Here is a 23,212-nt window from a genome sequence, read left to right as displayed (position 1 = left end):
CAGCAACCAAAGCGGTAACACTGGTACCTTTTTAAAATAATCACATCAAACTTTTTTTTTAAATAGGGTAAAATAGATAAAATATATGGAAACAATTTTTTTATAGGACAACTACCTATCTTTGTTGCACCTAGTTTTATAATTTTTTTTAATTTTTGTAAAGTAAAATTGTATTTCTAAAAAGCGAGCCACTTAGGGTAGTAATAGTAAACATATTTAATTAGATAGTATATAGCACTCTCGGGCTACAACATTTTTATACCAAAAATATAAACTTCTCTTAGTTGACGGTCCCCAGTTTATTTCGCGAGCCCAGTGTTATTGAAATAATGGCACACAGCTTAAAATTCATCAAAAAGGGTTATATCTCCGAACGGGTAACCTGGGAGTGTTCCCAACCAACTTACTTATCGACAATTTTCACGTCCTTGCGGCAACTCCACTTGTTAAGAAAGGACGGGCATCCACGCCGAATAATCCAACCAGGGTACCCCGGCTCGCCGCCAAAAAATAAAGCTGACAAAACGAGTTAGAGTTTTTTTGTTTTTTTCGAGAAACATTGCTTGGTCTACCATAACAGGGATTCCTTAACCCCTTGGGGTCCGTGAGCTAATTTTAAGGGGGTGGGTCCATAAAGGTCAAATTGAAATAATAGTATATATTGAGAAACTAATTCATTTTTCAAAGAACATAGTTTAATTAAAATTTAAAGTTTTAGCACTGAATGTATAGTTAGACTTCATTTTACGTATATCATCAGCATATTTCTGAAAGTCTATTTGTATTGTGAGTAAATTTATGACGTAATTTTTAAACATTTCTTGCCAACCTGGGTCCACGCGAAGCAAAAAAAAATTGTAGGGGTCCAAGTCAAGTCATTTATCCAAAAGACTTAGGTCGAGTCAAGTCATTTTGGTCAAAAGAATTAGGTCAAGGCATTTGAAAACAGTGACTTAAGTCATTCAAACGCTGACATTTAAGTGGACGTTTTACAGAGTTTCCTTATTTGCTTTATTGTCACGTTTATACATAAGGATTTGCTTTTTGATATATGTGGGTTTTTACAGTAAATTCGAATACCTTCCTATTGTTATTGCTGGCACGTAACAGTATTTTTTCTCTGGAAATTGCGTTACTTGGAACACGCGACCGAGTATTCCGAGTCGTGCAGGAGACACTATATGAACGTTACGTTGAAAACTTTATAGTCTGCACTCACGAAAAACGTGGCAATGAGACACAAGGCCGTGACGAATTAAGCCTGTAGTGCAGCTGGCTCGGTTACGGGAAAGGTCAAACACATGTGACCAAGTTAAGAGTTAAGCGGTTCCTAAAAATTTGCAATTTTATTTTCCCTGAAACACCTCTTTGAAATTATCAGCAGTTGTAAGCATGGTCTGGCGCGAACATCTTGAAACGAAAGAGCAAAAGCTGTTTTCATCATGATCATAGTTTAAAATCCAAGAGCAGTGCGACGTGCGACCTAATTTTGCTAAACTATTTAAATTAAAGAAAATCCAGTTAACAGAGGACTTATGTTGGTTTGCAGAAACTCTCGCTCTGGTGTTTCATTAAAAAACAGTAAAATACACTCTTTTACTAGTTGGCTTTGTTGTATCACATTGAGCTAATTGTCCAAAGTCCAAAGAACTACTTTTGCTTACCTGGCGAATTCGTTGGCCGAAACTTCAGCGAAAGTGGGTATCCTGCAAAAATGAGAATACTGTTTTAAACCAGGGCTGCGGAGTCGGTTACAAATAACCCGAATCCGGCTCCGGCCAAATGTGCGTCGATTTCCGATTTCAGCTGCGATTCCACAGTCTGTATTTCAACCCTTTATGTAGTTAAAATGAGGTGGATTCTCCGCAATCTAGTTATGTTGGTGTCATTTAACTCAGTGCTTCCCAACCTTTTTCCGTGACCTTTAATGCAAGTTTTATTGTGCGACCCACGTGAGATATGACAAAACAAATATAGTTACATAAAACGTGCATCTTTACTACTGGCGTACGTACTGAAATACTTAATGCGGCCCAACACATCGTATTTTTGATATTATTGCATGAATGTTACGTAATGATAACGCAATAATTTCCCAATCTAGTAGAAAACTGTAACACTAAGAAATGCTTCGCGACCCACCTGAAATCACTTCACGACCCAACAATGGGTCGTGATCCCCGTGGCTGGGCAGCACTGATCTAACTTTTCCATCCAAAATACGGGGTTGACAAATATCCATATCCACCCCACGCTATTTCGCCTTTGCAATTTTCAGTTAGCGCCAATATGAGTTTTAAAATTGCTACTGCGCATGCTAACGTTTCACTCGAGTCCCGAGTCCGACTCCAGCTAAACAAACCGACCTCGTCGAGTCCCGAGTCACGAGTCCGACTTTGCGCCCCTGTTTTAAATATATCAGAATTGTTTCCAAAAATTATCCTATCATATATCCTACCCGTGCACATTTTTGCTCTTTTTGATAAGTTACGCTTTTCCTTATGCCTATTCTTCTATATTTGAAAAAGGTATTTCATAATTTTTAACGGATATACCTTTTCGATAGCAACGCATAGCTGGATGTCTTTGTTTGTAGTCAAAACAGCAACCCTTGTAAAAAAAACAGTTTCAAGTAGTCAACGATGTTTGTTAGGATACTGACCTACGTAAAACAAATCATTCAAATGCGAAATATTTTCCGTCCTGTAGTCCACAATTTCTTCTTAAAAATTGTTTATTACACTACAAATTACTTTCACAAAACACTCTTTGACGTCTTAAAAACCGGATTATCCCCTAGACTAAAGCATCACCACACCTGCTAATACACTCCTCTTTGGTCCGAATTCTGCCATATCGACATTGCTTTCTGTTTAGTTTTGAAATGTTACATTCGTTGTGTGCTCGCGACACCAAAACACAAAGGGCAGCAAGAATCAATAACAACAATTGCATGCTTATTTTATACCTGAATTGAATTATAAAACAAATCGATTTAGCAAGTCTATATTAAGGCAATTTATCTATGTTATTACATCTTGTTTCAACTCTCTGTGTTTCGCCTTTTATTACAACGTAGGCTACACTACACGAGCATAATCTGAAAAACTTTTAGAACTAACGATTACCAAATTAGCTGAAGTATTACTTCTGTTTTTGTGGTTATCCCAACGTCTTGCGCATATGCGGTAAACAAGGTAGATTTTTTATTATCTTAAGTCTATATAAACATTGATTCTGGTTGAATTTCTGAAAACTATACCTTTTTTTCGTTGAACCGCAAAACTAATTTCACGTTTTCAGACAGGGGGATATTTCAGCAATCTCTCGTGGACGCACGACATCACGTTTATGAGCTAAAAAATGAGAAAATGAGATTTCCAGAAATTTTATTTTAAAGTTGAAAGTTTTTTTTCGTCTGTTAACGACGATGACAATGTGCGTAACCAGCTCGGTAACCATTTAATGAAAGAGCGGTAAATCTTTCTACTTGAAAGGTAATCGATTTAAGTAACATCAAGTATACAGCACTGCCAAACAAAACGATAGACATATGCGTAATTCTAATTAATAGTTCGCATACCAAAAAAAAAAAAAAATACCAAAACTAAATTTTTGAAAGTTTTAACTCTATAGTAGTTACGATTCCACTACTGGAAAAAACAGTAAAATAACTTGGTTGGCTTATTTTTTAACGTTGGACTTCCGAGTTTAACATTAACGGGATACGTTGTGGTGATAAGTTATTTTTGTCCTATCAGGATCGGAAAAAGTTAAAGTAAAATTACTTGGCGCGCCGGAGGGCAATTATAAATAGTCTATTTAAGTAAGTGACGATTAACTTCGCCTATATAGTGGTAAGATTATGTCTAATTACATAATTTTCCAGGCGGAAATTTATGCAATGTGTCAGGCATGGGAAACTCCTGGCTATAGTCGCGTTACAAAACATGTAAAAAACAAATTTGGCGCACATAATGAGCCATCGTTAAATTTTGTTAAGCCGGGTGAATTTTTTTACGCTTCCAATCCAATGAATCTTAATTGTGAAGCAAATCGGAACAACGACGTGATTTTGAACTCTCATCTCAAAAAAGTTTTGTATGACAGCGAATTGTAACGCACCTAGAAAGATTGGGGCCTCATGGGCTTAGTTGGGCCGTTGGACAGTCTTATTTGGATTAAAAGGGCTTACGAGGGTGGGCGATTATAGAAGTAGAGGCTCAACTGAATTATCTCATTCAATAACAACTTCGCGCTCGTAAAGTTAAAAAGTCGAACACTTTATCTGTTTGTCATTATTTGGCCTGCATACAATTTACTGGCAAACTATCAAATTTTGATTATTTTTAACGACTAGATTGAATGGTATTTTTGTTGTGCAATAATATTTCTCAGTATTACCCATGAATTACACTTAAGCACAGGTTTATTCAGAGCGTTCCAACAATTTTATTATTAATGCGTAACCTTACAAGAGCTGATGGTCCACCTTTATACCGTATTAATTAAAAAAAAAGAAACTTAAATCAAGCACAGTACAATAGTTATTTTGTCATTTAAATCGACTATTTACTGTACAAAAACCTGCAGAAAGGTATATTTTAAAGATGTTTTGCGAACAACTTAAAACTTCCTTACATGCCTACTTGGGTACGCGGACCGTTTCTACATATACGATATATCGTATTTTTGTGTGAATCTTTATCGTGTGGCAAATGTGTATTGTATTAATATACCGGGTACTTTAGTGGTTCTTAAAATGTGTGCCGGCCTGCCAGTGTGCTTTGACGTTTTTTTAAACGTGCATCGGAGTTCGTTGAAGTAGGCCTATTAGAAAATAACTTATGCGTATCAATTGGAAGTCTAGAAAATTATGCTAAGCAAACTATCTAAAAAAATAGTTTTAAAATCACTGTTAAAGTCTGTTTAAAGCGCATATAGGCCTACACAAGTATTTTTTGGTTTTTCGCGTTTTTTAACACTTTTGGTGCAGTCTGTTCTAACTGACCAGTTTCATCCCAAATTTGTTTTTTCATCTTAAAAGAATATATAAAGGTGCTATCCGCAACTTTTTTTAAGTTCAAAACAACAATATTTCTAAAAACATTATGTGTTTGTTTTGCGCCACCATGCGTAAATTAACACGATTGAAGTTTACCGGCAGGTGCGCATATAAGGCATTTATCATTCTATTATGTTCAGGGCACAGTTCAATTTAACAATTTCTTACGAATTTAAAATTAGAATTCGCTTCACCAGACAACATACCAAAACATACAAAATCGCTCTTCTGGTGCAAGGGAAGTTATAACCTCACGCTTTGGCAAAATATACCACCTCACCTCATCGGGGTTAATAATTAAAACGAGAAGGCGTCAGACAGCTTGTATACTAAAAATTGAAGTTGAAGTATATGATAAGCTGTGACGCGACGGCGTCACCCGGTACAAAACTGTTAAATCCAACAACGCGGCGTTTATCAGCCGTGCCGTTAGCTACAGCGACAAGTAGATAGTCGGAAATCACGAATTCTTTTTGTTCATAGTATTAATCCGCAATGACTCACTGAACCGTATTGTGATAATGCGGTTCCTAGTCCACGATTTTGCAATTTTCCCAATTAATTCCGTGTCATAGTTCAGCCGCATGTTCTGTCAGAATATTTTTAACGCAGTTTTGGGATTTACTTTTTTATACGCGACTCCCTTCAAATAGTTATCTAGGGTTGCTCATAATTTAAACTGCGATATCGAAGGTTTTTTTTAAGTTGAAATACTGGTTTATTATTTTTGCAAAAGCATTTTATACTGGGTAAAATACTATTTAAAAGAAAAACGACGTATAAAAAGGTTGATTATTTCGTTACACTGGTAAAGTTAACAATTACAAATTTAATTAATAGTGTTAATTAATTTCTGAAATCGTATCGTAACTGTGCACAACAGTAATGCTTAAATAGTAGGACTTAAAATCAAAACAGTTTGAAAAAAAATCTGCTGTACAACTGCTGGCGGATTAGGAATTTGACTTTATTTTCAAACAACTTTTTTTTCAAAACTTGAGTTTTCAAGTTTGTCTATCCGATTAGAAAACAGTCATCTCAGAAATGGAACAAGCGAAATAAACTCGACAGAGGTACAACGCTTAGCTTCATTGCATAGCGAGAAGGCGGAAAACACGCAATACGACAGGATGCCGCAGTTCGGGCTGAAATAGATGTGGAGTGAGGAACACAAACGAAAGCAAAGCGGAATACAAGCGCCGATATCCAAATCATCTGCGACAATACTCTGTAGCTACGCACATTGCGCATGATCAAAATACACCACACGTAGCATTTACTAATTCCAATTGATTGGAATGCGCGACAAAAGCGAATGACCGCATACTAACAACCATAAACTTAAGGTTACACGCTATAAATTCCCATAAAACCTATTTTCAACGTTGTAAAGTTTGCGGAACGATTTTTAACGAAGGCACTCTTTGAGTAATCTCGTAGCGCAAGGCGTAGTGAATAAAGATTTTCGCAGATGCTTTACAGCGAGGCACAAAGCGAAAATGCAGGTCTTGGGCCTTCCTAAATAAGGCGGCGGCTTTCGTGGCCGGAAGTAGACCTTTTACTGAAACCCGTATATTGCGAAAAAGCGAAAAAAAAACAAAATTGGAACGAAAAAAGATCGGTGATGGTGTTTCGACAGTCGACAGACACTAAAACATAGGCTTCCTACACTATAGCTACACAATCACATACACTAATATTAAATATGGTGTTAACAGCAAAAAAAGACAGCGCATTTATCTCTCGAGTTAAATTATAAGGCATCCTAGAGGATATTTATAAAAGTATCATCAAGCTGATGTACCCTGTACTTTCCTTCTTATAATATACAAGCGTGATTTGTCTGAGGTTTTACGCTATGCGGCCTACCGATTTATAAATGTGCTTATTTACAAATGTAAAAAAAGACAAACAGCGGAATAATAGTATTTTTTTCATTAGATTGTTTTAGGTACAAACCCTCGCTCAAAAATTAGTGTTTCTTAGAGAGATCAGTTTCTCTTTTAAACTCTTTCAAACTACAGAAAATTTCTCACAAATTAAACAATTAAGGGCAGAATTACAAACAATAATACGTTCTCAGGTTGTTTTGCTAAGATAGATAGATAGATAGATAGATCGATCGATTTTTTGTTTTGGAGCTAAATGGAAACTTTACCTTTCCAGTATGTTTATGAATAGTTATTAGGCAACTACGGGATCGTCAGTCCATTATTGAACTTTCCGGAACACTTGAGGTACTTGTACACCGTTGGAAATGACAATGGTTAGTTGTTTAAGTGCTTGTGTATTACTTTGTGGCGTGCTATGGTGTCAGCTAAAAATAGTTTTATTTTTCTAAGGTTGTGTGTATTTTAGCGCACGGTATTCGCACCACGAGCAGCTTACGGGCAACAGTTTTACTCCAATTCTTATTCTTGCCAAGGTAAGCGCAGTAAAGCGTTAACTAGGCCAACGAGGGCAGCGTCCGGCGACATAACAACAACAGCAAGGAAAACAAGACGCGCGATAAAAAGAAACTGGACAACACTTGGGCACAGTAACATTGCTTTACAACTATAGCCTCTCCCAAAACAACATCAATACGGCTCGCCCCTCTCTTCGGTTATCCGTAGACCAGGTGCGTGTTGGTGAGGCCGGCTGGGTGCAAGTTGCTGGCCGACTGGCATTCCTCCTCGTCGCTAATTTCAAGGTCGCCCATCTCAAGGTCGTCCGCTTGAGGCTCATTGGCGCCAGAGAGCCGCGACGCGGTTGGAGGGAAGATCTGGATTTTTCCGGGCGGGCGAGCGCGTCTTTTGCGCGGATCGCTGAACAGCAGACGAGGTGGGATCTAGAAAATAAGATAGATGATAGTTCACAAAAGTTTAACAAAGTTTCAAGACTTTGTAAATAACGCAATCGTGTTACGTTGTTTGAATCCTATAAGAGCCCTAATTTGTAGCGTTGTTGTTTAAATTCACACTCATGGACTGGTCTAATGAAAGTGAGATTGTAAAGGATTTTAATTATTATTTTGCACTTAAAAGTTACTGGGTTTAAGTAATTTTGTAGTAGAATTAGTGGAAAAATAGCTCGACTACAAGACGATTTTTCAAATTATTAGTTAGATTGGAAACAAACGCTTCAGGGTTCCTCGAGTCTATGTTGTATCTTATACAGTATGTTAGAACCGCGACTTAATCAAGCCTCATGACAAGAAACGCTTACCATGCTCCTGTGGTGATGATGAAGGAACATTTCGCGCTGGAGTCTCTGCTGCTGCAAGATGCTGTAGTGCAGAGCCTGGAGGTTGCCCATTACCGGGATCACACCAACAGGGGACGGCAGCTTGCGAGCCGGCAGGTTCCTGTGTGTTTTTCTCTGCACTCGGCCGCTGCTTGGCGATACCCGTGGAGCGCTGATAGTTTCCATCTGCTCTGGCCTGACACTAGCGACCAGCATGATTTTTGGAAAGCCGTCGGCAGGTGGCGCCACGCCGCGCGCAGCTTTCGAGCAAGCAGCTACAGCTTTGTCGCCTTCATCCTCGCTGTCCGAATCTTCGATGGAGTTGGCCAGCAGGTCTTCTTGCTCGTTGACGTCACGAGATGATGACGCAATAGCGGGGTCCTGTGCGCACGCGCGCTCGTAGTGTGATTGGTGCTGGTCGAGTTTGCGCGCTCGCCATTGCTCCAACTTCGCGTCGAGCGAACTCTTGCGAACGAGTCGCGCGTGTTCGCGCGGTTTCGCGCCGCCGACGCCATCGAGCGAAGGGTAAGTGACGTCGGTGCCGGAATCGTCCGAAGACGATGACGCGGCGTCCGGACAGTCGGTGTCCGAAAAAGACGACTTGTGGAAGGCGGGCTGGCACAGCAGCTGGGCGTGGCTGTGTCGCTCTGCTGAGGATAGAGCGCTCAGCAACCGCGCTTCCTGAATTGCTGGGGAAGTTTCTGCGGAGCCGAGCTTTAAAACGGCGGCAGCGGTGGGGGTTTTGGCGCCGACGCCAGTTTCCATGGTTGAAATCGGAGTCGAAACTTCCTGGTGTTGCTGGCGATCGGTGGCGGCCAGTGCCTGCTTCTGTTGCACGGGGATGCGTTTTAGCACGATCTCGCGTTTGCCGAGCTCAGAGCAGAACACAAGCTTGGGAGATGACGCGGAAGAGGCTGTGACGTATCTGCGCGACAACAGCGAGACTGGTTAATTCTTTTGGCCTCTGCGTCACGTCGTTTCGCTTGCGTGTGCGAAACCGAATCGCATCCGCGCAAAGCTGTGGGACGGATGATGTGGCCTGTGAATTAGCGTTTGGAGCCTTTCGGTTTTTATTTGGAAGTCCCCGCGCGCGTCAAAATGCCACTGAAATCTTCTGAATTTGCTGCAAACCACTTTAACCCCAGCGCTTCTACTGCTATCTATTTCGCTGCAACAGTAAGCATCGCCATACAAGCGTTTACTGATCCTTAAAGTCATCTGCTCAACAAGTCTAAAATCTGGACTCAAGCTGCGTAACACGGAAGACGTTCCGCATTCACTGCTTTCCGCTGACGCAAGACAAGACTATATGTGAAATGTGCAATACCTGATAATTACGTATGCTAACCCGACTGCGATAGTTCGTTTAAGGTTAGCCTACAATTTTTCACACTTGGACTTTAATCAAATTAAAACACTTTGATCTTTTTGCCTAGTTTAAGCCTCAGGGAGGGCAAATGTAAAATCAGGAGCTCGCACAAATTAGCGCAGCTTTAAGGGCGTTAACATAATAAACACGAAACCGAAACCGTACCACGCATTTCGCAACCGCCAGCAGTTAGCACCAACGCATTTCCTATTGACAGCAAACAGAGATTTAGTTAGTTAGTTATTTCTAACCCACTGGATTCGATTTCATTTGGAACCTAAAGGAAAAATCGTGGGCCTTTCGTGAACCCTATAGGCCTTTATACGCATTCATAAGCATTAATGGATGCTAACATACTTGGGCATAGTATGAACGGATCTGTTATGTAGCTTGACAATAAATTTCAAAGCCAAAAAGGTCGAGTAGATCGACATCATCTTGATTAAGACGTTTCGATACGAGCTTGTATCATCTTCAGTTAATGCGACTGTGACTGAGAAGTAATTCAAATCATCACTTGGGACGAGCGCAAATGCCTTAAAGCTATTGTGTCGGTGTTGGCCAAAACAAGCGAAAACGACAAAGGTTAACCAAGCACTTGTTCGGGCCAAAACAGCGACAAAAACGAATGTAAACAACTAGTGTGACGTCACGATGCGTCTCGCACATTGCTATAAAAGGCGTTGTTGGGCCTTGAACAGTAACATCCCAGTTGAGTCCATATCCGTTTGGGAAGGCAAAATTTATCACAAACTATAGGTTGATATTTTTTCCATATAAACGTCAGCCACAAAAACGGCGATTAGCGTTGCTGCGGTCGGATGCCTGGCGTCGTGTCGGAATCTTGAGGATTTTATCGGAAGGGCATTTTCTCCACTGTTTCAAATGCCCCAAGGTGACAAATCGTCGGCGGCGAACCGCGGTGACAACACCGGCCTGTTTGTTTTGTAGCGCTGCTGACCATGTCTCAAAAATTTTATTGTTGTTCGTTTAATGAAATGCCGATTTTAATCACTGTAAGTTATCAAACGGGCTTCCACGACCTCAAAAATATTTTCAGTCAAAGTCTACTAAATTGTATCTTTTAACAAATAAGTTAACCAGGACTTAAAAAAACATAATTGTTTTAGCATTTGAAAATGTTTTGGGTATTTTCCTTTATTATATTTATTCAGTTAAAAGGATGGCCTCCAAATAATGAGAGTATCCTTAAATTGCAGGCTTACCTACCAAAAGCACTTTTTCAAGGCGTCTGTTTTGCCTTGCGTCAATAAAAATTACGTTCAACACGATTTTGCTATACATGAACGGATGAACGTCTTGGCGATAGAAAGAAAAAAAAACAAGTTCACTGAAGCTGCACTTTGCGTTTCGCCTTTGTCACGATTGGGTGAAACTAAGCACCTCAAACGTTTTAAAACTCTGCTCTACGATCAACCGCTCGCCTTGGCCATTGCGCAAATATGAACGTCAGCGCTGCCTACTCGAAACGCCAGCATAAGAATCGAGCGCGGATATGAAACTCTTCGAAAATCGTTTTTCTTTGGTCGAAGCGGAAATGTGCTCACTCTCTTTGCGCCTCTATTGGTGAACAACTCGAAAACACGAAACCAAATCAGCCTCACAGCGCATAACTAGCTTGAAATGTGATCCCTAACTAAACTGGGCCTTTTGCGCTTGGCATAATGTCGAACCGCAGTTGAGTTTCGCAGCGAGCAAAATCGTGATGTGGCTGTTTATTCTCTATTCTGTGGACACACAAAGAAGGCAAAGCGAAATGTTTTCCCGTTTTTCAAGAACTGAGGAATCGAAACTCGCCAAAATAAAAACCGCGAATGGCGTCATTTCCTCGTTGGCTGCCCCGCGGAATTTTTTATTTTGAAAAAGGTTTTATTATTTTGAAAATGGATGGTAGCATTCGCACCAAATAACCGTTCTACACCATCGTTCGAATCGAAGCCTTGGGCAACTAACTAACCATTCATGTAGTTCAATAAACAGGCCTTTCTACTGTAAAAGTAAACAACTGAGTGACCTGCTGCACTGTCGCGTTTCTGACATTCGTAAGCCATCAATGTGCTAGGCACTGCTCACTGACCATTAGCCGTTTACAACGAAGCAGCCTTTTTTACTTGCGTGTTAAAGAGTACAGCGAAATACGTGACCCTCTGTGGGCAAACGAGCCCAAACAAGAAAACGGCTACAAATTTAATCGGACATTGACTGAAAATTCAGTGTAATTAGCTTTCTCCGGAAACGTTAAAATCTGCAAAGTTTCGAAACAAAAAAAGGGTCCGTCTAACTTCTTTACTCACGCTAATTTTCTCTCTCTTAGCACGTCTGCAGGGTTGCTCCAAATGCGCTTAAGCGGAAATCCATAAATGCATTTAAAAATTATGTTTAAACATTTTAATTATACGATTGACCAGAAATAATTGCCCTGCTTTGCATAGAAACGCCGAGTAAAGGTAATCTAATACTAGGTACTGCGTGCAATTAACTAGGCTTGACTTTATTTTTCACCTCTCGGGAGAATTTAAGGCATGTAAAAGTAATCACTCTGAGCATTACGTTTAGCCAGAGCTTAACTAGAGAGCAAATCAAGTTAAAATCAGCCTCTATACGTAAATGCTTTCAGCTTGGATCTAACTCCATTCTATACACTTTTAACAAAAAAGCTAACCTGAAATAACGTCCTTCTTATAATATGCAAAGCTAAGCGTTAAGGCAAATCCAGCGAGTATGCAAATAACCTGCCCAAGCTACATTCTACACCTCTCAACGGATTATCAAGCTATAAGTAAAAGTTAACCGTAGTAAGAAATAAAATACATTGATGTTGAAATAAAAGGGTTATTCGATATGTTCAAAAATGATCCCTACTTCTGTATGGGCTTTGATACTCTTGCAACGTCTTACTACAACCTTTAACCATTATGCTTTAAAATATGTAAATACCAAAGAGATTATTTTCCAAAGGATACTGCGCATTGTGGCCTCACATGACAACTTACATGCTTTAGAAAACACGAATAGTTCATTTTTCTAAAATAGAAAACGTTTCGGTTCTCAGTTACAAATCTCTTCAGGCACACTGGACACTGGTATATCGCTGAACACACTTTGACAACCACCGCTGTCACTCAACTATTATTTCACACCGTTTTTTAAACTTTGCGTTTACTCTAGGTGTATCCTCACGCGTTCGGTTTTAACTTCATTCCTACGCGTTAAACGAGGGGGTCTTACGAGCGCCAGACCCGATCTTCTCATTTGGCGACGACAAAAACGGCTCACTCACTTTTTGAAGGGCTCCATTGCGTTGAGTGAGAACCTCTGCTGCTTTGGCTGCTGACTGTGACGATCAGAAAATGAGCCGTCGGCGGTTTCGCGCCACGCCGTGCACCCGGGGCAAGAATGACGTTGGCTCGGTGAGGCCACGTGAGTCATCCCCAGCTTGGGAAACCTCCGGCGGCTTGAAGAAAACGGTCTGACGTCATCGCTCGTGACGTCGCGGTTCGTCGCTCGCACTTCGGTCGGAGCGAACCCGGACGACCCTCCGGTCATTTCGGTCAGTTCGGAACGCGGCCGACGCCCGTCCGACGATGACGTTGATGATGATGACGTAGGCGGCCAAGGTGCGTCGTTCGTGGTGACGTCATGGCGGCCGGTGGTCACGTGCGGACTTCTACCTTGGAAGAGAGCAGAAATTGTAAACAGCTGTTGTTGTTGTTGTTTTTGTTAGCGTGCCTTAATTGTGGGAAAATAAAACGAAAACAGTAGAAAGGATTTTAGTGCGCCTTTGTGGTGTCTGAGTAACGCAAAATGAAAACAAATAAGAACACGAACTTTTATCATTCTTAAATCCAACACCCTTATGCAACGAACTTAATTAACTTAAAGCATCTAGTTTGGTCAAAACTCTAAAAAGTCAAAAACTAATTTTTAAGATCATTATAAAACCTTGACCAAACATTTCCAAATAAAACTAAATAATCTAATTGCGTTGTACAAAGTCACATGACGTTAACGTTGCGTTACAGTTGACTAGTCAAGGGGCACTTCAGGTCATGTAGACTAGAGCTTGTAGTATAAGTCCACTTTTGCTTAGAGGGCGAACGCTTCCGGAACGGGGTTAATTATACGCTCATACCTTCTCGTTAGAAAGGGTCCTAATCCGTCATTTTCGGCGTATCGGTATTTCGGCAAGCCTAAGCATTATTTCATGAATGACCCTGCAGCGATTTCACCAGTTTGAGTTAATAATACGCTGAATACGTGTTTGCTATCCTAATTCATTCCTTTCAATGTATAATTATTTCGGCGCGCTAAGCATAATTTCATGAATGACCCCGCAGCAATTTCGCTGATTCAGTGTTTGGTTTCTCGGTTTAAACTCGGGGTCGTGTTTGTGTCGAAACGTGCGGTAACTCGGCGCTTGTCATTATTTCGACTGGTGCTTTCCAGCCGAGCGTATAATGGAACAAACAAACATCGAAGTTAGAACTCGTTTTGGAATGCATCATCGCGATTTCGGTTGTGAGACATCTCAGCGAAGTTATGGACAGATGCGAAATCGTGATTTGGTAGTCAGTGGTTTTTAGTGTTGTTCGCCCTGTGGCCGTTTCGAAGCTACTGTATGTTAAGCAGAACTGAGTGAAACCACTACGAAGTGTAACGTTGGAGTTCTTATAAACTGTCAAGAAAACCCATGCTGTTTATATATTTACTTAAGCACGTTGAAATCGAAATATTTTAATCTAAATTGCATGTATGTGTGGACCGAAGCCTGGTGGAAAACATGCCAATATAACTGCGTATGAATGGTGTTGCAACATTTATTTCTTTATACCGCTGTTGTACTTATACATCACATCACAGGTAGCTATCGCTATCGTTACATATTATTGTATTTTTTTGCAATTTGTCCAAGATTTAACTTGACCAAATAAAACAACAGACAGTAATCTTCATCAACAAGTTGAATCTACATTTATTTCCAGTGGTTTATTTCACTAAGATTGCATTGATGTAAAATAATTGTGTTTTTGCAACATGTAGAGCAGGGATTCTTAACCAGGGGTACGTCTTAACCAGGGGTACGTGTGTTACTTCAATAAAAATAAAATTACAATCGTTTTGTTATGCCGGCAATTCTAGAATAGGGTGCAAAAATTGGTTGGCGATTTGAAAGGGGTGCAGCCACGGCCGGATTGCCTAAGGCTGTTTACAAGAAAAGGGCATGATTTTGCAAATCAAGCTACAAAAAGTTATAAAACACATTCATGAAAAATTGAAATTATTTACTGCAAAATGACATAAACATAACATAAAACATGTACTAAATGTAACTAAGTGCCATAGACTCTGGGGGGGGGGGGGGGGGCTAGTTGTTAACATGGGACTGGGTGCAACAAGGAAACGGGTCAAGAACCACTTATGTAGGGCATTCCCTGGCGAAAACAAAGGCAGAAATCATATAACAACCTGCAACCTTTATCGGCAAGGCGTCGTTCCAAGGCAAGCCCGAGTTCCGCGCCTTTCGCTGACGATGACGTCGACGATGACATCACGATGACGCTGGTGGGCACCGCTGATCCGCCGCTGGGGAACTCCCCACCGCGAGCGGAGGTCGGAAATGAAGACGACGAACCTGGGAAGCGAGGGAGAGCGGCGCCGGAGGTTGAGGAGCCAAAGATGTCGGACACGTCTCGGAGGACGTGGTTGGCCCGGATCGGGAGGTTGCCGGAAGACTCTAGAAGGTGGAGGTAGTGGGGAGGAAGACACCCGGTGTAGGAGTGGAGGTCCATCTGACGTCGACCTGAGTACGCCTAAATGAAGAATGAAGAGACGAAATAAAATCAACGTTTATCAGTTATGATAAAAATGAAATAAAAAGCAGTGGCCTGAAATATTTTGCTACGGGAAAATAGTCAACACAACCTTAGCAGCCAGAGTGAAATTTGTCGGAGATGAAACCTGGTAATGCCTGCCTGGCAGGGTTCAGGTTATTTAATCATTTTTTAATTTTACTCCCCGCTTTTCTTAGCTAGTAAAATTGACAAGTTCGTTTTAAACATTTGATTTTTCCTGTTGGTCATTTTAGAATTTAAAAACCTTGGCCTGTTTTTGTGGCTTGTCTCATGGAAGTATTCCTAATCCAGTTGGCAAAAGTAAAATAGATTTGTTAGTCATAGGCAGCTGTCCAATGAATGGAGGCAAATTTTACTAGATTGCGACATACCATGGAAAAAAGCCCTCTAGTTAACCGTGCTTTATAACATGGCCAACATCAGTTTCCATTCACACTTCTACCCTGAAACTCAGATCTATATTGGTATCTATAGAAACTCAGATCTATATTGGAATTTATAGAAACTCAGAATGACAACGATTGCGTCCTTCTTAGTCACATTAATTACTCCTTAGTCACATTAACTGAAGATGATATAAGCTCGTTTCGAAACGTCTTAATCATGATGATGTCGATCTACTCGACCTTTTTGGCTTTGCAATTTATTATCGAGCTACATTACAGATACGTGCATAGTATTCCCACGTATCTATATTTGTTACGCAAATACAGGCGACACTAAGCTAGCAAGTTGAACAAGAGTTCCAAAGCCCGCACTGTTCGGCTTTCTCCTATTATCAAAACATCGGTTTCGTTTCAAAGTAAGCCCGCACAAGTTACACTCCAACGCCCAAACAACAACAACAATTGCGTTTACAGGGAAATGCGCAAACTGCACAACCTACCCGCTTTACTCCATCCGGAGCGCTCCTCCTCCGATCTAAGGCCTGTTTTTCCACGTCGGAGAGGATACTGCCTCCCGCCGCGCTCTCGTGATACCCGTCGTCGCTGCGATATCGCCGCGGCCTGCTGTTAACGTTGCTTAAATTGCCAGTCGCTTCGCCAGCGTTTGGGCTTGACATGATAACAGACTGCAGGTGAGGATAAGGCGGCGGCGGTGGCGGATGCTGATTGGTATGAGGTTTGTCACGTGACGGCTGGGGCGCTGAGGCGTTAAGTTTCGAGGTAGGCTGGACTGGCGACGCGGCGACTATGTGATCGCGGCGGGCTTGTTGGGGTGTGTGCTGCGCTACAGGAAGTGGTGCCTCCCGTTCCATAGGCGCATGCTTGTAGCGCTTAACGCTTAAATCGAGAGGCTGGTCCTGCTGTTGCTGCTGCTTCAGGGGAGGTGTCCGCGTCGCTCTAGTAGGCGGCGGCGGCGCCTTTCTTTTGCCGCCGGCTGTGGCCTGGGATCCAGGCGTTAGGGTGCTGTGACGCGGCGTGGTGCACTGTGGAACCAGCTCGGTGGCTGGCACCAGGAACGGAACCTGGTGGTGCAGGTGGTTTAAGAAAGCGGCGGCGGCCTGTTGCTGTTGCAGTTTCTGATGTTGCTGTATTTTTTGCTGCTGTTGCTGGAACTGTAGTTTTTCCTGCTGCAGCTGGCGGTCCTTTTGGACTTCCCGTTTCAAAAGAGCGCCGTTTGTTTGACGACGGTTTTGCCCACTGCGCTCGGGAAAGGGCGGTGGGTTTCTGCTGGGCGACGCTCGCTCCACCTTCACCGCCGACGGAAGGAAAAGGTCGCCGCTGGCGGCACTGCGGTGCTGTGATGACGTCATCATATCGCCATTTCCTCCGCTAGGAGGCGCTTGCGGCAACCCGAAGGCGGCGGCGTGGATGTCCGGTTTCGGCGGCGGGTAAATCTAGGCGGCAAGGAAACGAGCGGATTAGGCATCAGAGTTATTGCAAGTTGGCGGGTGATTTTTTTTTCAAGATTTGCAAGGAAAAGTTTTAAGCTTTGTTTTCTTTTAAAATATACTTTTGTAACATAATGGTTGGAGGTTGTAGTAAGACGTAATAAGAATATCAAAGTCTATACAGAAGTAGGTATCATTTTGAACGCTTTTCGAAACGTTTAAAATGATACCTATTTGTATGGGCTTTGATATTCTTATTACGTCATACTTTTGTAACTTTGGCAGAAAAATGTTTTCGTTATTATTTTCATGTTGTATCGTCTATCGAAATTTGTCCGTATTTACCATAGGCCAGCCTATACATACTTTAGCGTAAGCGGAAAGCCACTTTATTCATGCAATTTATTTCTTTCAACAACTTACACGTGAAGAAAAGACCCCGTTTGAAATCACTGGCCATGCAATGGCAGAAAAAATAAAAAATGAGTGCGTGTGGGCGGCGATTTTCAATGATCGAAAATAAGCCGCCCAAGCTTACTTAAAAAATCTCGCCTCCGGTTGTCTCTGAAACTCTGACGATCACGAAAAACACGCAAATCGAAGTTCTCAGTCAAAACCACTCACCGTTCGAGCGATCTGCGACATTCCGGATCGCGTTTGCAACTCGAAGTCGTTTTTTTCGGTTGTGGTGGAGGACGAGGGGTGGTGTGATGACGTAGCAGCTGCAGCCGACTGTCGGCTGACGTCATAGGGTGTGTCGTAGAAGGCGAGAAGCTCGCTGAGGGCGCGGTCGCTCCGAGCGCTGGCTACTTGTGACGCGGTTTCACCGTAGGTTGTGCGCAGATTGGGGTTGGCTCCGAGCTACAATGAAGAGACAGTGTCCCTGTTAAAACGCAACAGGACATCTCCTTTGGGAACGAGTAGGGCAGGCGATGCTAAGCTGGCTAAAATCACGACTTGAAGATGTGATTTAAACCCTGATATTTCGTAATATTCTCCTTAGGGCATGAGTAGCGCAGTCGATGGTAAGCTGGCTGAAACCGCGATTTGAAAATGTGATGTAAACCCGAATATTTGGTCAAAATCTACTTCTAGTGCATGAGCAACGCTTGTTCTCAAGTCATATTTTCCGGTCAACAAATGGCCCGCGGGGTCCCCGACTGCATTCCATAATTATGGCCGCCTAAGATTCAAACCATAAATTCAGGTCGAAATTGTACGCTAAAATTTTACTATAAATATGCTAGAAGGCCTACTTGTTGTATTAAATTCTCTGGGCCGGCGATATCCCACGCCAAATGATGTCACTGGCGTAGTTATGGGCAAGCATTTTACGCCTAAGTTCTTTGGCGGGAAGATACTGGAATGCAATCCGGGCGAGGTCAAGGTTTTCCGCCCATGGAGTATAGTTTGCCATTAAAGCATTTTTAAGGTATAATATACCAAAGAAGATTAAACGGGGTTATTAATCAGGGATTTTTTTCTTTAAGGGGTTGATCAGTTCAGGGTACACTGTGTATCCTGCTTATTGATTACCCCTGTTTGTGGGACAATAAACGGATAACAGTTATCAAACGCAATGCAATCGACGCAGGAAATGTGAACTCTAACTGAACGAGCGAATCAAAAGTGAAAAGGTCGAGACACGAAATCCGACTCCAAGCAACAACAATCAAAGCACCATAGGCCTGCGCGGTATGCTTGCGTCTGAATAGGGGGACATATGCGGCAGATTTGGACAACTTGATTTATTTTAGCTTTTTAAAATTAGATTAGAATTAAAATTAGAGCATTTCAGTTTTTTCAATTTAGATTAGAATTAGAATTAGATCATTTTGAGTTTTCTCAAATTAGATTAGAATTAGAATTACCGAATTCTTAAAAAAACGAATTTGAACTAAAATCACATACAAGCAATTTAATTTAATCGCAAAGTATTCTTATAAGAATGTAAATGGTAAACCCTTTTTATGCTTTTTATACTGTAAAAATTACATACAACTCGTTCCAACCAAAGAGTTTTAATTGAAATTCTGTGTTTCAACTGAGTGACTAAAAATGCCGTTGGACAAAGTAGCAGTTTTGGAAAAATCCGAATTAGATTAGAACTAGAATTAGAGCGCACAGGCAATTCATAAATTAGATTAGAATTAGAATTAGCCACATTTTGCTCTAATTCAATGAATTAGAACACACAACTAGAATTATCTAGTTGTCCAAGTCTGATATGCGGGCAGCCTATTAGAGAGGATTGGGCGTATTTGCGACGTAGGCTAATTTTCGGCATTGTTTTGTTGAAGTTGCGTTCAGTTCCTACTCCGAACCTTTGGCTATAATGATTCGTCTGCAGTTTTCGTTTTCGGGTTATGGACTCTTTGTTTTGCCTATAAGGTACTGCGCAGTCAAACAGAAAAATACCACAACAACCTGGTTTCCTTACGTTTGTCAGAGTCAAGGGCCAGTGACTTTTAGCACAGGTGTCGGTGTAGTTTTAGTTTTTATTTAATCCTTAATTTTAACCCTGACGGTTTTTCATGCCTGGCGTAAATGATCAGGTAAATGATTCTAGCTACATTTTGATTTCTAGCCAAATTTAGACAATTGATTCTAGAAATTTCATTCGTTTGTTGGTATGATTTTGTATTAACACTTGAGGCTTGACGCTAATTACTACCAAAATAAAATTTCCCATACTCCAACATGATTTTGTCGCTTCAGTCGACTGCCCCTTACCTTATGTTTTCTATCTTTTTTACAATTTGCTCTGTAGGTCTTGTGTTCGAAAGCAAAATAAAAACTATGGTTAAAATAAAAAGTAAAGACAAACTTTATCAATTAAAGCGGAGTGTTGTTATTTAACTTGCACGGACAAGGCCATATCTTCTAATAAACATTTTGTTTGACAAGGTTGTTATTCTCTAAAATGCCGACTCCCCTCTTACCTCGAGCAATGCTTGTGCCGCTTCTCTCCGAGACCCTCTGGTGGCCAAAATGATCGGAGAAGCACCGCCTTTATTGTCCTGCCGAAATACAAAGAAAAAACACAATTGATGTCGGCTGACTGAAACTCTAGACCGCTTTCCGCCAACTTATCCTTTCACGGCGCGCTTTGGCAATTGCGATTTTCGTCAGCCCTGTAACTTGAAACCGTAGAGTCAATTGCGCGAAATTTCTATCTCGACCACAAGCTGGGCAAAAGAACGCTTCGAAACTGAGGCCGGCTTTTAAGATCGAATTTTCGCTTGTTGTTTACCTAATGGCGACCGGCATGAGTCATCAAAACCACCCTTTATGAAAGCGCTTAGACGACGGTAAGATGTAAATGTGAACCTTGTATGCAAATAAGTCCGCCGCCGAGCAGCAGTTTTGCAAATTCGGTTCAGGGCTGTTTCGATATTTGCACTGAGCGACTACTATAGCTTTGTGCAATAATAATGAACTCGAGTTAAGGTGAACGTAAAACTTTCCGTTTCAGAAAAGAAATAGATCTCTCGTCGTTTAATGTTGGTAAAATAAGACACAGACCAACACGAACACATCTACAATTGGTGCGATGTTTATTACCAAGCACATGTTATTTTGGTAGCATATCAGACACGCTTCACATTTTGAACCAAAACGCAGTCGGATTCCTTTTATCCAATTTAGTTACAATAACCACAAAGGTCCCGTCATACTTGTAAACCACAAACTAACTTGAGCGATTTTCGGTCCTAACTCAGCATAAGAGTTAAATGAAGAACGCGTTCCTAACTGAATTCGAGTTTCGATCGTGCGGTTTATGACGGTTTCGAATAGGGAGCTTTGCTCGTGACCAAACGCGAGTTTGAGTAGGCAAGTGTAACGACCACGCTTATAGTGAAAGGCTGCCTTTCCCTCTCTGGATTCAAATATGTTTTTGGCGTATTGATACGTTTTGAAACGGCGACAGTGTGTCATTTAAAATTGGAACCTAAAGTAAGACAGCATGTCACTTGAATAAGTGCCATTTAAACTAACGCTATTTTTTTTTGTAAACAATGAATTTCGATATGACTTGGCGGCCAAGTCAAGTAATTTCAAGAAATAGAAAATCAAGTCTCAGAACAAGGATTAAAATTAGCCAAGTATAGTCGTATACCAAGTCATTTCCATAGCAAGTCCAAGTCAAATTACGCTATGCAAATTTCGTTTAATGGGTATTACAGTTCTTTTTACGTTTAACTGCGCCGAGTACAAGAAGGCTAAATTTTACGCGTCGGTCGTTACTTTGGAAATGATCCGATTCTAAAAAGGAGTTAGTAAGTCGGTTATTGTAACCAGAGTCGTACTTCCCCTAGCCTGTAGAAAGGTGACTGGTTCCTACCCGGGGCAATCAATCAATGACTACTTTGTTCTACTGCTGGCGCTGCTACTGGAGACACAAAGGCGATAGCGTTTGCGACAATGGATCCACGTCACTGGGCAAATATTTCCTTCAGCACGGAGTTCCCAGAAACCGGCCGGTAACGCTACACAACTACGAAAGGTGTGCTGCTGCTTATGGTTACGGGCCGTTTAATTACTGTTGCGTTTCGGGATAGTTCCTGTTTGTGTATTGTGCAGTCCGGGACGGTTCCCGTTCTTATCTTTGCAGCCCAAGAAAAATATCGCCCGAAATTATTTAGTTTCGTTTTTATTACCTAAATAATTGTAGCGCTTTAAACAAGTTGAAACGCATTTACAAACGTTACAAAGTTCCTTTTTGGCAACTAGGTTGCTACCTCGGCAGTTCGATATGCGACGTAACGAAACAAAATACAGTATAGTTCACTTCTGCTTTTACTCAGAGCAGTTTCAAAACAAAGCCTTTCTGGTAAAATGTTTCTACTCACGGTGCGTAAAACATTAAGTGTAGGTACGTGAAATAACGCGCAGAAAAAAGTAAATCCATAGTTTTAGATAAAATAGTGTAATTTTTGTTTCTATGGCAATATGTTGGACTAGGGCTGGACTTGGTAATGTTGAAAAAAAAAACATTGCCAGGACTTGACTTGTTTACAACAGTGATGGTCGCAAATACGAAAACCGAATGAGGTTTCCCATTATATAAATATATTATTCTTCAGATAATGTGAATTGAATATATCTCAACTTCACTTATATAAATCGGGACCCAATTCGTTTTGTCCGGAGTAAAACTATCTACATTACAGATCCGTGGAGTGCCAACCTATCATAATTATATCTAAAATAGAAGTGTAGCGTTTACATCATATGGTCGGGTCTTTCTGTTGTTCTAAATGCATTAACAGCGGTTTGCAAGATAACCCGGCCAAACGCAAGCCTACGTAAATGCGACGAATTGCAAAGCTACTATGCTGCTTACTACTCAACCTACCGCAACGTTGATATCAGCTCCGGCCTGTCGAAGGAGACGAATCGCTGGTGCGTTGTTGAGCTGCGCAGCCAGATGCATCGGGGCGAGGCCTTGAAAGAGGACGGAAACAGGCAAGGTCGTTAAAAGAGCTGCCGCGTTTCGGGGTCTTTGGTGCATGTGACTGTTAGCTATAAACCTTAAGCTAGAAGCAACGGGAAAACAAAATACACGACCTTAGCCAAGCTGCCAGGCGAATCGCAAAGCGAAACAGTTTGCTGGCTTAAAGACATAAAAAACTATTCAAACCAACTGAAAAAGCAAAATCTACAAAGAATTGCCTGTACCCATAAAAACTCGAAATCATACAAACTGAAAAAGCAAAATCTACAAAGAATTGCCTGTACCCATAAAAACTCGAAATCATACAAACTGAAAAAAGCAAAATCTACAAAGAATTGCCTGTACCCATGAAAACTAAACAAACTGAACAAAAAGAAAAATCTACGAA

At 41.3% G+C, this 23,212-nt stretch overlaps 1 protein-coding gene across 2 annotated transcripts in view; it reads right to left on the bottom strand.

Annotated features, from left to right (window-relative positions):
- Positions 1–5,799: 5,799 nt before the first annotated feature.
- LOC146166722 (uncharacterized) overlaps positions 5,800–23,212 on the bottom strand; it is a 38,369-nt gene continuing 20,956 nt past the window's right edge. Inside the window, exons 4-11 of one of the 2 annotated variants that reach the window (XM_083393182.1) lie at positions 22,726–22,814; positions 20,309–20,386; positions 17,991–18,227; positions 16,419–17,372; positions 15,147–15,490; positions 12,961–13,347; positions 8,273–9,215; positions 5,800–7,895 (exon numbers count right to left, since the gene is read on the bottom strand). In XM_083393182.1, coding sequence (XP_083249308.1) covers positions 7,671–7,895; positions 8,273–9,215; positions 12,961–13,347; positions 15,147–15,490; positions 16,419–17,372; positions 17,991–18,227; positions 20,309–20,386; positions 22,726–22,814 — 3,257 coding nt within the window. In that variant the 3' untranslated portion in view covers positions 5,800–7,670. Of the gene's footprint in view, positions 7,896–8,272; positions 9,216–12,960; positions 13,352–15,146; positions 15,491–16,418; positions 17,373–17,990; positions 18,228–20,308; positions 20,387–22,725; positions 22,815–23,212 lie in introns of both variants that reach the window. The other variant, XM_083393254.1, reaches the window with a different exon arrangement.

The sequence above is a fragment of the Ascidiella aspersa genome, chromosome 1, assembly GCF_963924565.1.
Source record: "Ascidiella aspersa chromosome 1, kaAscAspe10.2, whole genome shotgun sequence".
Taxonomy (NCBI): Eukaryota; Metazoa; Chordata; class Ascidiacea; order Phlebobranchia; family Ascidiidae; genus Ascidiella; species Ascidiella aspersa.
This window is presented reverse-complemented; position numbering and strand designations above follow the sequence as displayed.